At 49.6% G+C, this 13,436-nt stretch overlaps 1 protein-coding gene across 5 annotated transcripts in view; it reads right to left on the bottom strand.

Annotated features, from left to right (window-relative positions):
• The window catches only part of DSCAML1 (DS cell adhesion molecule like 1), a 90,453-nt gene extending 80,247 nt beyond the window's left edge, over positions 1-10,206 (bottom strand). For 3 of the 5 annotated variants that reach the window (XM_087970235.1, XM_087970234.1, XM_087970236.1), the window contains exons 1-2: positions 9,990-10,199; positions 1,643-1,960 (exon numbers count right to left, since the gene is read on the bottom strand). In XM_087970235.1, coding sequence (XP_087826361.1) covers positions 1,643-1,960; positions 9,990-10,041 — 370 coding nt within the window. In that variant the 5' untranslated portion in view covers positions 10,042-10,199. Of the gene's footprint in view, positions 1-1,642; positions 1,961-9,989 lie in introns of all 5 variants that reach the window. The other 2 variants (XM_087970237.1, XM_087970233.1) reach the window with 2 other exon arrangements.
• Between the last annotated feature and the right edge of the window lie 3,230 nt (positions 10,207-13,436).

Raw genomic sequence — 13,436 nt, 5'->3', positions numbered from 1 at the left:
GATTTAACGAGATGAAGGAAAAAATGCTTTAATCCTTTGTTTCAAAGCATGCACAACTTCTACCATTTTCACATTTATTCACTTATTTTTCTAGTTAATGAAGCTCCAAATATTGGAGCTCCTCCTCTAATCCCCAATCAAAGAGTTCTGTGCTTTCTTCTGGTTCCACCGAGTATCTTTTGAGTTGCAGCAGCAACCAACTGAAGTCCAAACGGAAGCTAAACAATCATAGTCCTGACTCAGCTCAAGTGGGTCAGCTGCTCTCCATGTGTACTTAAGGTTTGGCCTATGGGCAGAGGTGCATCTCCCTCCACCTGACCAGAGACAAATCGTTTCGCTTGCTCCCGCTGAACGAACTTCCCTCCAGTATGATCAGATGCACTAGATGTTTCTGGGGAGTTCCAGGGCCCTTCAGTGAAATCCCACCCCCAAGACAGAGGCTGGGCCTCAACTTCTCCAGACAGACCTGAAGTTTCTTTGCCCTTGACTCTGCTTCTTTCTGTGCTGGGCCCTAAGAAGTGAAGACATGGAGACATATGGTTTTGGACACAACACCTGGGAGGATTTCCACAGGCCTGACCCTTGCTGAACTTCCATTGCAATGGAAAATGAGCCAGTGGATGGAGGACCCAGATATATTAAGGGCAAGGCAGCTCCCTTCGTCCAGTGGACGACTGACTTCCTTTTTTCACTTCTTTATTTACATCCTGCCTTTATTATTCTTAGGCACCTCTTCTGAAGCAGCCATAGACAAATGTGTTCCAGGATGCAAACAAGATTTTGTTTTTCAAGCATGAGTAGGATCCCACTACAATGTGAATTAGAATCCAGAACCACATTTGACACATCCCAACATTTGATTATTGATACCACCCAAGAATGACTATGGATCTAGTCTTGGTATTCCAAAGATTTAGGTGGGTGCTGCAATGCATTTTTATTTGCCTAACTCCATGTGAAGCTATTGAGCTAATTGAGCTAATTTCCCAACCAGGAAGAAACAAGAAATGAAGTTACAAGAAACAAGAAACAAGTCTCTTTAAAAAGAGTCTCTTCCCCCTTGCTCCTCACACCCAAGAGAACAGAATGCAAAGGAAGAAGGGTAAAAGCTGCCTGTTAAAAATTCTAAGGAGATCATCATGGCAGGGAGCCCTCAAAATAAAAATAAAATCATGTGTACATATAGCAACAATTGTATAACTAGTATTGTAATTCAAATAAATAATTCACTTCTTGGTCTTTAATGTCCTATCCCACCTTGTGAGGCAAGGAAGGAAGAAGCTGGTTACCAAGCTGGTCTGTGCACTTGGGCAACCGGTGTTTAATGGCTTACCTACGGGAACCAGTGGGGCCCCTCGTCCACCCACTTGGTTGATCATTGACCAAAGATGGTCCCCCACCTGCTCCTCCCTTCCCTCTGCTTCATTAGTCCTCCAACTGCTCAGCCTGTAGCTCATAAAGGAGAGTGTCTGGGGCTCAAACACCACCCATAAAGCAGAATCAGATCCCCGTCATGGCTAGTGAAGACCCATTGCATCCCAGTGTATTTTCCTTCCCCTGGCAAATGTGATCCTCTGGGACCAAACTTAGCTAGCAACACCCCCCCCCCCCCACCCACTGCCCTCCCTCAGCCATCCAATACCTGCTTTGACCCGGATGTTTGGGCTCCGGATTTTGCCCACGGAGTTCTCTGCAGTGCAGAAGTAAACGTTGTCATGGATAAAGCTGTTGAAGGCAGATGGCGAGAAGGGGTAAAGTTGAAGGGTCCCATTGGCATGGACATGGCGGATGTGTGGAACATCGTAGATGTCATCCCCAGTGGCAAGATACCAGCGAAGGGTGGCACTGGGAGATCCTGCGGCTGGACAAGGGATGACCACTCCCACAGAGCTGGAGAAGGTCACCTGCTGAATGGAGTCGTTCACAAAATAGAGGCTGGTACCCACATCTTCAGTGTGCGCTGTGAGGGCAAGCAGAAAGTGAATGCAGTTCCCAAAGAACAAGATCACCTGAACTCGCCCGAGCCCCTGCCTCCCCTCCTTGTTCCCCCTGCTCAGCACACCCTTCTTCCAAGTACCATGCAAGGCTGCTTGCAAGGAGGAGAGGAGCCAGTTGGGAAAAGAGCAGCTCAAATGATCTGGAGGCTAATAGAGATTAGATGCTTTTGATAAAAAAGATGCGGGGGGGGGGGGGGAGGCAGTGAATACAGCCCAGGCTTGGAACATGAAGCCTAGCAGGGGAAAAGTGGACTGTGCTGTTACACCATCAGTAGTTTTTTTTCCCCCATCCTCTGAACAGTTTGATTTGTGACAGCCAGCTCAACGCAGTGGTGAATGCACCGGCTGTAGATGACCAGGCACAGCCTGAGGGAGGGATCAAACATGTCATCAGTCTTAAGTCCCTTCCTGCCCACAAGAGACCTAAGTCCAGCCCACCTTGAGTTCCATTGACTCTCTATCTACCGCCAATTTGTTTGGACTGTTAGTAGCTCAGATTCCTATAGAGAGTGTTAGCATGCAATAAATCTATATTCATTTGAACTGCCTTCTTCTTGATTTCTTGCATCTAACACCAGATTAGAAACTGGGAGGCCGTCTATTTTAATGCCACCTTAGCTGAATGTCCTTGGGCCAGTCACTCTGTCTCAGTCCTAGCAAGCAGGCAGTGGCAAACCAGTTCCAAAATCTTGCCAACAGTGTTGCAGTCAACACTGACTTGAAGGCGTGCGCATCTCCACAGGATCCCTCCATCGCCCCAGAGAGAAGAACACAGATCGTGGCTTTTTCTGAACGGAAGCCCCCTTCTGACTAAAGGCCTTGAAAAGCTTCCCAAGTTAGGCCTGCAGACCACCAAATTTTCCCCAAAGTGCTCCAGTCCAGGGAACGGGCTCCTGAGGGGGGAGTGCAAGATTTCCTTGGAGGTTGGGATCAGGTGGGCTTTTCTCAAGCCCAGGCCATCTCCAAGACTGAGACTCCCATCCCAAAAGATCTTCAGCCGCACTGACAGGAAATCTAGGAAGATGGATGCATATATGTCGGAACCACCAGTGAATTGAGAACAACAAGCTGGCAACTTAAGGGAAGGCATGGAATCTAGGAGGCAGCACGCTCACATAACGCCATTGCCAAAGCAAAAGCAGCTCTGGAGGTTTTAGTCTGGCCTAAAACAATTCCGTCCCTCACAGCCCTGCTGCCCCACCTCCACCATTTCCCAGGCCCTGCTGTGCTCCAGTCCCCGCTGGGCTGCCCTGTCGCTCCCTGCAAGGCCGAGATCCAGGGCCTCTTCCTGGCTGCTGAAGGGTTCGGTGGCAGTTGGAGGCCCCAGAGCCATTTGGATTGAGCCCCCTCTTCAGCTGCGCTTAGGCAGGTGGCAAGGCCAAGACGGAGGACGGAGCCTTCTTGCGCCAGCCCCACAGGCAGGGCCCCTCCCTTGCCTGCCTCTTTCCCTAGCATTGCTTTTGTGGAGGTCGGAGGAAGAAGAACAGGAGCAGCCGCAAAACAGCTCCTCTATTAATATTCCAAGCCAAGTGCTTTACTGGCCCTCCAGGGAAGATGCATCCCAACTGCTCATTTGAGGAAAGGAATTAAAGCTGCATTGGGCACAGCAATTCACACCCCATCACAAAGCAGTGATGAGACCATTAGAGCTAAGCAAGATGGGAAGAAATGTTTGTCTTTTCGTCATCATGGCAGCCATTTGGAAGAGCTGCAGCACGAAAGCCCTTTTGGCTGGCATTCAGAGAAACGGTAGCTCAAATGTCTTCCTTCGCTTCCCTGTAGAGTGTCACAAATGCCCCTTGAAGTGGCGGGTTTCAAAGCAGCAGAAACGGCCCCATGGAAAACCACCCATGCTGTGTCTAAGGCAGAGGGTCCTCAGCAACACAGGTGATCAGAGATTCAGGAAACACCTGCCCTTGGCTCACTGAGAATCGCACGAGCAATTTACTTCAATAGGAAGCAACCTTAGGTAATTTGTGGAAAGTGTGTAGAAATTCAGGGATGCCCCTGAAGAGCACCGGGAAACTTCAAACGGTCTAGAAGGCAGCATCCCTGGCAGTGATGGCACAAGCTGCACTTGCTGGCTTCCAGGTGAGGTTTAAGGTGCTGGCTGTAATCTATTAAGCCCTTCATGACACAGAGACTGGCTATCTGAGGGACTGACTACCTGTGATGTCAGCCTTGGCCCTTTAATCCACACGTTGGCAGGGACAGGTTCCTTTGATTCAACAGGGACATCTATCAGGACCCCAGAAGCCCACCTTCTCAATCACAGCACTTGCCTTCTAGAATGAGGTTCCCCCTGAGATCCAGAATATGTCCACCCTGAAGGCATTCTGGAGGGTCTTGCAGACTTGAATTTTCTCTGCATGTTTAGTATGTGATATGTTTATATTGTGAGGCACTCAGAGTTGTTTGGAGCTGGATGGTGACTCAATTAAAGTAATAAATATACAAAATATGCCCTCTACCTGCTTTTTTACTCAGGGCTTATCAACACAAAGCCACATTTATATGAGAACCTCCATTTTTATCTCTATGCACTTGTAGATACAAATATGTTAACAGTTAACTGATGATTATTCAGAATAGAAATATAAAAATTACAAAAAGGCAAAGCGACTAAACTCTGCGAAGAATGGTTAAAAGAGTAGAGTGTTTTTTAGCCTAAAGAAGAGAAGGCGACCACTCGCAGATGGGAGGGACTATCCTGCCAGTGGCCTTCCAAGTTCTGGAGGTGGGAAGAGGGTGTGGATTTGTTCTCCATGGGGACTGGGGAGAGAACAGCTTCATAAAGGAAGATCCTCACTCAAAATTAATGATGATTCCCTATGATTCTATAAGATCCTCAACAGTATGCACACTCTGCTACCCTTACGGTACCCCTGCTATGCAATATTTTAACTTTTGTGTTTTTAAACAACTGGTATTGATGTGTTATCTCTTTTAACATAAGACCCTTGGGGGAGGTGAAAAGCAGCTGACAAATATTTTGGGAAGTCCTTAATGAAATCGACACACAGCCTAGATGACAGAATGGAGCAGGTCCAGCAGCCCCTCGAGCCACTGAGTGCACTTTCCGGAGACAAAGGGGCACCCGAGAAGGGGCAGCTGCCTCCCATGGAGCTCCCTCTGCAGCCTGCTTGGCACACACCTTCCTTGAAAGAGGGTCCCCAGCAGAAGAGCAGCAGAGAGTGCAAATCCAGGACAGAAAACAGCAAAATATCTCATAAACAAAGAGAAGAAATTCAGACTGTCTGGTAAGGCCTCTGCAGGTCAAAAGGGGCAGAATAGATTTTCCATATAAAATGGAAGTTACAGGATTGGTGGCAGTTATGAGACAGACGCATAGAGTTAAATCCATCTAATCTCCTTTACCATTTAACGGTGTACATCATCCTAATTCCATCTTTCATAAAACTGCCTCCAAATCAGCAAAAGAGATTAAAAATGTAGAAAAAGCCTGCAATATTTTTAAAACAGAAATCACTTCTGGCATCTGGTCCCAAGCTTTGGATGTAACCTACATACCAGAGGCATTAATTTAGACTCTACCTTCAGAAATGATGTAAAAGGGGGGCCTCCCTGCAGAAACAAGGGACAGCACAACAGTGGAACACAGATAAAGAAAAACACATTTTCAAGTTCTCAGTGAGCAATCTACCAAAATTGCAGAATATTGCAACCTAAAGGTATTGAAATATTAATGCTTCTGCTTTGTTCAAGGAATCTTTATTATCATTCCACTCCAGTATTGAATTGTTTTCCTCGCTCAACTTTTACAATGTTGGCAAAGTTAGACTGGCCTACCTAAAGAAACCACCCCCCTTCACAGATGTAAATCACAGAGGTGCCTCAAACCCAGCCGACCCGTTTCTCAGCCCTCCACCACCTGCAGCTACCCCTGACTGTGCAAAGGAGAGCCCACCAACGTCCCATAACCAGACTCAAAGGGGGAAAGGGGCCTCTTGCAAGGGGTACCTGTGCCTTGCACAGCATGTTCCTGGCTGTCCCCCTTCAAAGACAGCTGGCTGATTGGCCCAGGAGGGCCAAAACAGTCAGAAGGTGGATATCACTACCAGTTAGCCATCTTCGGGGGCGGGGGGGGAGTGGTCCCTGTGATTTGGCTGCTCTTGCACAAAGATTTGGAAAGCCAAAGAACAGCCCTCCCAAATTAAAGGACTGTAAAGCACTGTGAAGTGGTATATAAGTCCAAGTGCTGTTGCTATTGCTTAGCTGACCAGAGCTGAATTGGTGCAGCAATATTGGATGACAAGTGTAGAAGAGCAAATATTTGTCCGCCGAGATGGGAAGGAGGCACATCCTGTCCCTTCTCGTGAGCTTGATCCAGTTTAAATGTCATTCCTCCCATTTCACCTGGCTTAAATTAGTCACCGACGGTCTTCAGTAAGATTTTTGCCTCCTCGGAAAAAGTCACCTGAGAGCCAGATAGGAGACAGGCAGTCCATAAACAAGCCTCCCTCCCCCAAAGGCAGGGTCTGTTCCAGGATGATTAGCAGGAAAGGAGACAGGCAGGGCCGGGTGGTCCAGGCTTACCCAATGGGGGTTACGAAGAGGCTGCCCAGTAAGTCCTTCTCTACCTAGGTACCACTCATGGCAGAGAGGCACATCCCCATGCTGGGGCAAAAAGGAGGTTGCCTCTCTCTGAGAGCAATAGCCTTTGTCAAAATGTGGCAAGAGCAGCCATGCCAGACGAAGGCAGCCTCAGGGCCCAAGCCATGAACATGCAAATGTGGCGACTCATAAGGAAGACCTCGTCCCAGTTGGTGGGGGAGGCTGCATCCCAAGAAGCCCCCACCTCCCACCACTGAGAGGATAGACTGTGCATGCCTCTTCCAGGCCTGCCTCATTGTTTCGGGATCATCAGACAAAGGAAGGGATCATCAGGCAAAGGAAGGATTGTGCTGCACCCTCCTCCGGCATTAAGAGCAAGCATTTCCTCAATGGGATTTATGAGCAACTGGGGCAAGGGGAGGGAAGAGCAGGACATCTGAATTCACTCACTGCATCTGACTCCTGCCCTACTCACACCAGGCCAAGGTCACATCCACTGGAGACCCTATCCGGTCAGGGGCTTTGGAAGACGAAGCTTGACCACAGAATAAGCCACCAATAAGCCACTAGGGGGACCCTGGCATGTGGTGTCTTAAAGTCCAGCTGCCAAGCCTACAGGAACCCTTAAAAAGTGTTCACAAAGGCAATCCTATAACCAAAAGGAGCTAAAATGTTCCACACAAACAGAACATCCCTGGAATCAATGGGTTCCTTTCCATCTACTGGTTTTGCCCATTTCTGATTTCCCAAGAAACTAAAATTGACGAGGCCTCTGAAAATGCAATTCCTCATTTGGAAACTGGTTGTTCCCTTTCCTGTTCTGGGAACAGTTGCCTCCTGGCTGCTGGAGATTGGCAAGGACTCGGTCTCTGCTCCTGACCAAAGGATGAATTCACACCTCCCAGCAGCACACTGCAGAATGGGTGGGCCGCCATGTTAGGAGGCTCTCAACACAGAAAGGAAGGCAGCTTTTTTCCTTCTCTTCTCCCCCAGAGCTTCGATGCGGACAGGAACAGATGGGGAGGCTCACCCCCCCCCCTTCTTCTCTTGCTGTGCTGCCAGGGACAGGAGGTGCCTACAGGATGAATGGTAAAACCAGAAATCCTGCCCAGCTCCCTCTAGACAAGGGCAACTTTTCCAGGTGGATTCCAACCAAAGGTCTTTTGCAGCCACTGCCCAGTTTTGGAGGGCTTTGAGATCCATCAGTGCTGAACAGGTATGGGGAAGGTGTGGCTGCCTCATCTGTTACCTGCTCTGAATGCAACTGCTCAGCATAACTTGGGATGTGCGAAGCCAGTTTTTTCCCAGTTTAATGAGGATCCATGTTTAATTTCCACAGCAAACAAAGCAAGGCACAGTGAAGGGGGGAGGAAGAAGGAAGATTTCCAATGGAGACCCTAGGGCTGCCTGAACTGAATAAGGAAACAGAAAATGACAGGTATTCCCATCACACTAAACACCTGGACCATCTCCAGCCTGTGACAGGAAACCAAGGTGCTCTTTTCCGTTCGCTTTCCCATCACAAAAGCTGTGCCACCCAGCTCCACCCAGGAAACTCCCAACCTGTGCTTGTAAGCCATTCATAGGGAAATGGGGATTTTTAATAATGAAGAAACAAAAAAGGGTCTAATCTACTGAGAGATATTCCCAAACTTCCGTGTTTTCCTGGAACAAACAGTTGGGTTTTTTATTCTACAGGAGCCCATTTCATACGGCACAAACTATTAAGCTTCTGTGCTTTGATGCACCAATATATTTAATATCCAAAAGGGTTTTCATGCATTAAGACATTCCATTTCTTTTCTTAATGTCACCTAGCCTTATTATTCACTTTCTGGAACCGCTTCAATATAATACTTTGTAACAAAGAAGCAGTTGGGGTCCTTATTTTTTAATCATGGCTTCCAAAAAGGGATGAGGCTGGTGAAGATTCTCTTTCAGAATGAAGGTTGTTTGATTTGGTCTCCACAAAAACCAAACCAGCCCGGGCACCTTCCTCGCCACTGGCACTGAAAACAATCATTGCATCTCACATGAAGTTATAAGTCTGGCTGTGAAAAATCAAAAGGGTCTCAGCTCAGATTGTGTCTTCTTCCCCCCTCCCCCTTTCGCACAGTCAAAATGCAAATGAAGGCAAATCAGACGCTGGCATGGATGGCAGCGACAAGGAGAAAGATCTGGGCAGCATTCTAGAAAAACAGGCAAGCCCTGGCTTTAATTAAAAAGTTTGGGGATGATTAATCACCCATTTTCAGATATCTGGGCATGTCCCTAAAAGGAATGACAGAAATAAGTAAATGCTGTTTCTGTATCTTGCCCCCTATCACCATCTCCGACTGAAGCAAAGGTAGAGACACTTGCTCAGCAGGAGAGAATAAGCTCATGCCAGAACCCATGAAGCCGAAGGAGAGCCTGTCACCCCGAAATGCCACGGCAGCGGCGGCTGCACGATGGGGCTGGAAGCTCCTGCACCAAACAGATGGCAGGAGCTGCCGCTGTCCCCTCTTTTATGCAGCGCAGATCGATTACTCTACATCGGATTGTAATTTCATCCAAGGCAGCCTCCCTTCGCCTTCTCATTTCAACAGCTTCATTAGTTTGGCCCCAGTTTTGACACCCAAGATCGCTGCTCCTGATCTGAAGCTGAAGCATCTGAAGGGATTGCATTTTCCACCTACCCACTAAGGCTCCCCCTCCGATTCCATCCCATCTCTATCAAACTGCTGGGTTGGACTTATGGAAGCGCTGCCAGCTTTTAAAGGCCCGCCGGGCTTGGGAATATGTGTTTCCTGGGTTTCAGAGACGATTCTCCATCTACTTTGAGAACTGGAGACAAGAGAACAAAGCGCTAAAAGTAACGCGCTCCGCGTTAAGCCTCGAACAGTCTCGCTTGGAGCCCAGGCAGAAACGCTGCGCTAGAGTCTCTCCGACATTCCTGTAATTAAGGACGTTTCTGCAGCGACGGGCTGAGGGAGGCGGGTGGGATTCATTTTAATTTCCTATTGAATGGATTCAGGGCTCTAACCGCGCGGTTGCTAGCTGGGATTCGGAGGGGCGCTGCCTGCTCATCCCGGCAGAGGCAAACGGTCCCGCAGCGGTCCTTGCCTCTTCAGAAGGGGCTGTATGCACCCATCGTGGGTGGCAGGACAAAGGGGCGGCAGCCAACCGGGGCTCAAGGGAGGCTGCCATCCCTTCGCCAAAGGGGCAAAGAGGGAACACTATTAGCCGGCCGGCCAGGAGCAGCCTCAGTGGCAAGCCTGGGCACGCTTAGCCGCTGACCCTACCGAGCTGGGGAGGGCAGAGGGATCGCAAGTTGCTCCCGCCTCTCCTGGAGGGAAGGACCGCCAGGACAGGAAAGCAGCTCCCGCAGAAACTCCTGAAGTTCCCGCCCCAACGGGGCGCCCCGCCGCCGCCTACCTGGGCTGGTCCAGGAGTTGAGCAGCAGGAGGCAAGAAGTGACCAGCCACATGCCATCCAGGGGGGCCGGTGCCGCGGGCGGGCGGGCGCCCTGCCTCTGCCCGTGTCCCCGGCCGGCCCTCGCCAGCTTCCCCCGTCGTCGGATGCTCCGCGCTCCGCACCGCCAGCCCGCCCGCCCGCCAGCCTCGCGCTACGCTCAGCCGCTCCGACTGTCAGCCGGCGAGCGAGCGAGCGAAGGAACGAACGAACGAACGCACGGACGAGCTAGCGAGCGGGCGGCGAGGGAGGAGGAGCGGGCGGCCTCCCACATCCCCGCCCACCAGCCGGGAGGGGGAGAAGGGGCGCCTCCGCGCCGGGCCCTGGGCAGGTGCCCCGCTAAGGCGGGCGGGCCGGCGCGCGCCGCATCTCCTATCTCGCAGGGGTCTCTCTGCAGCCCGCCCGCCCGCCTGCCTCCCGGCTGAAGCCCCCGGGCGCCGTTTTGGGCCCTCCGCTTACCTCTGGCAGCTGGGAGCGGCCTCCTCTCCGTCGGCCTCGCCTTTCACAGGAAGGAGGTGGTGGGAAAGGAGCGCTCCCAAAAACGGCGGCGGGCAGTTCTTGCTCCCGGCCGAATCTGGGCTGGGCTGGGCAGGCGGTTCCGGCGCCATGCAGCTGGTTTCTCCTTCGTGCAGCCGGTAAGGGGGGGCCTGTCGGCGTCTCCTCTCCGCGGCGGACAAAAGTTTTGCGGACTCGGCGGCGGCCCTCAGGCGTCCAGGGACGGCCGTCTGGCGGCGCTGGGTCCCCTCGAAAGGCCCAAGCCAGGGGACCCCGGTGCTACTGGCCTGCCCTGCCCGGCAGCTGCGTGACACGAGCCACTCGCATGTCGAATTCGATTCCCTGGCCAACCGTGGCCAGGTTCCGGTCCTCCGGAGGACCACCGGCTTCCCGCTGGTCGCACCACGGCTTCATCCCCACTCCCGGAGCGTTGGCTGGAGCCGATGATCTCCGGTCGGCTGTTGGAGGGCCGCGTCCCGCGCCTGCGACACGTGGGGCCCTTTCGGTCCACGAGGAAGCGGCCTCCGCCTCAGGAACCGGACCGGGAGCGCCTCTCTTGAGAAGGGCAGGCAGGGCTGAGCCGCGGGGCCGCCGCTGCGCGGGTGGAGGGGCCCCGCCCCGCCCTCCGAGGCGGCAGGCCCTCGTCCCCGCTTCTGGACCCCGACGGGCCCCGCTCTTCCTGCTCTCTAAGCGCGCCGGCCCGGAGTCTGGCGAGCTCGCCCCCGCTCCGGGCCAGCAGAACAACGACCCACGTCTGGATTAGACAGGGCGGGCGAAGCCTTGAACTCCTAACGCCGAGGAGCCGTTCAGCAGGAGCCCCCCCCCCCTTGCGAAGATTCCCCTGGAGCGGGCGAGGTTTCTGGGAGACCTTGGCGTCGGCCTGGTCAGGAGAGAAAGGCCAAGCCAGGCACAGCTCCGGCTTGATTGGTCCGTGGAGGTGGAACCCCAAAGCCAGCTCAGCTGGAACGCCTTCTCCTAAAGCAGAGGTGGGGAACGGCGGCCCCTTCGTGACTAGCGGACTTCAACTCCCAGAATTCCTGAGGCAGCACGCGAGAATTCTGGGAGCTGAAGTCTGCAAGTCCTAAAAGGGCCGACGTTCCCCACCCCTGCCCTGAATAACGAAGGGCAGCAGCGTATTTTGGAAAGGTCCCCCGAAGGGATCTCTTACCAGGGAGGAATTCTCAAACTAGGAAGCCTTATATATACATTTCCTGCAACTCTTAGGTAATTTTTATACATATTCTTTGTCTTTCTCCTTTAGCCACTCATACCATATGTCCCAAATCTTATAATATTCTGTTTCCTCCTTGTCTTTTAACTCCATCGTTAATTTATCCATTTCTGCACATTCAAGCACTTTTTTTATCCCCATATCTTCTGTAGGGATATTGGTCTGTTTCCAATGTTGTGCAAAAACTATTCTGGCCACTGTCATTATATGGAATATGATATATTGATTTTTTTTCTATTTAAATTGTCCTTTATTATACCTAATAAAAATAATTCCAGTTTCCACTCAATTTTTTGCTTAATAATGTCCCCAAGCCATTTCTTTATCCTCATCCAATACTTCTTCGCCTCCTGGCACGTCCACCACAAAGCCGAAGACACAAGCCTGAAGATGATGAATGAGACTTCATCGAAACGTCGCCTAGATACTTCCAATTTTACGCGGGAGAAAACCCGAATAACCAAAGATCCACATACAAATACCTGCGAGAACCTCAGAAAAGATTATATTTATATATATATATATATATATATATATATATATATATATATATATATATATATATATATATATATATATATATACATACATACATACATACATACATACATACATACATATACATTTGTTCGCTCATATATTACATTTTCCAACATCATTGGTCCTATTTTCTTCTCATACATTCATTTACCCTCTCAGCTTTCCCAACTTAAGACCTTCCTTTCGGCTCCCACCAGTGATATCCCAAATTGCGTAATATGCCAACTTGTCTTTATTTTTTATCTCTAAAGTTAGTTTGTCCATTTCAGCGCATATCAAGATTTTGTTTATTACTTCATCTTCACTTGGTATGTCTATCTCTTTCCACTTGTGGGCAAATGCTATCCTTGCCACAGTAGTAATATGTATAATCAAATATAGCTCATCCTTATTGTATTTTTTTTTGACATGATTCCTAATAGAAACTATTCTGGTACATAATCTAATCTAAAACGCAACATTTCCTCCATCTACTTCCCCATCCTGAAGCCAAAACTCTTGCACTTTTTTGCAGCTCCACCACACATGATAATATGTTCCCTGTTTCATTGAGCATTTCCAACAATTTGGGGACAGGCTTTTATACATTTTAGCCAATCTGGCTGGTGGAAGATACCATCGATAAAATATTTTAAGCAAATTTTCCTAATATGCAATGGCCATGGTGATCTTTTTATTCCTTTCCCATACTGTTTGCCATTAATTCAAATTAATACTATGCCCAAAATTTCTAGCCCACACCACCATTGTCTCCTTACCTGTTCTTCCTCTAATTTGTAGGCTAATAGAAATTTGTAAATTTTCCCTATTAATTTATCCTCTGGTCCCAATAAAATTTTGTCTAAGACTGTTGTTTGCATGTTAATTCCCCATTCTTTTTTATCCTTTTTGTACCTTGCTTTTATCTGTCGATACTTTCACCACTCTAAATCCATCCCAAGTTGTTTTAGGTCCTGTCTAGTTTTTAACTCTCCATCTTCGTTTAAGGAAGCTTTATAAGTAATAGCTTTCCCTTGTTTCAATAAATGTGGGTGTGTTACGGCCTCCAATATTGATATCCAATTTGGCATTTCTAAATATATCTGTTTTTTAGTTTTATTCCATATCTTAAATAATGCTTGCCTAATTCTATGTTGTTGAAAGTG

Source organism: Notechis scutatus, chromosome 7 (assembly GCF_049901735.1).
Source record: "Notechis scutatus isolate UNSWTSFEM ecotype Mainland chromosome 7, rNotScu1.2, whole genome shotgun sequence".
Lineage (NCBI taxonomy): Eukaryota > Metazoa > Chordata > Lepidosauria > Squamata > Elapidae > Notechis > Notechis scutatus.
The sequence above is the reverse complement of the archived record's forward strand: the minus strand, read 5'-3'. Positions and strand labels throughout refer to the sequence as shown.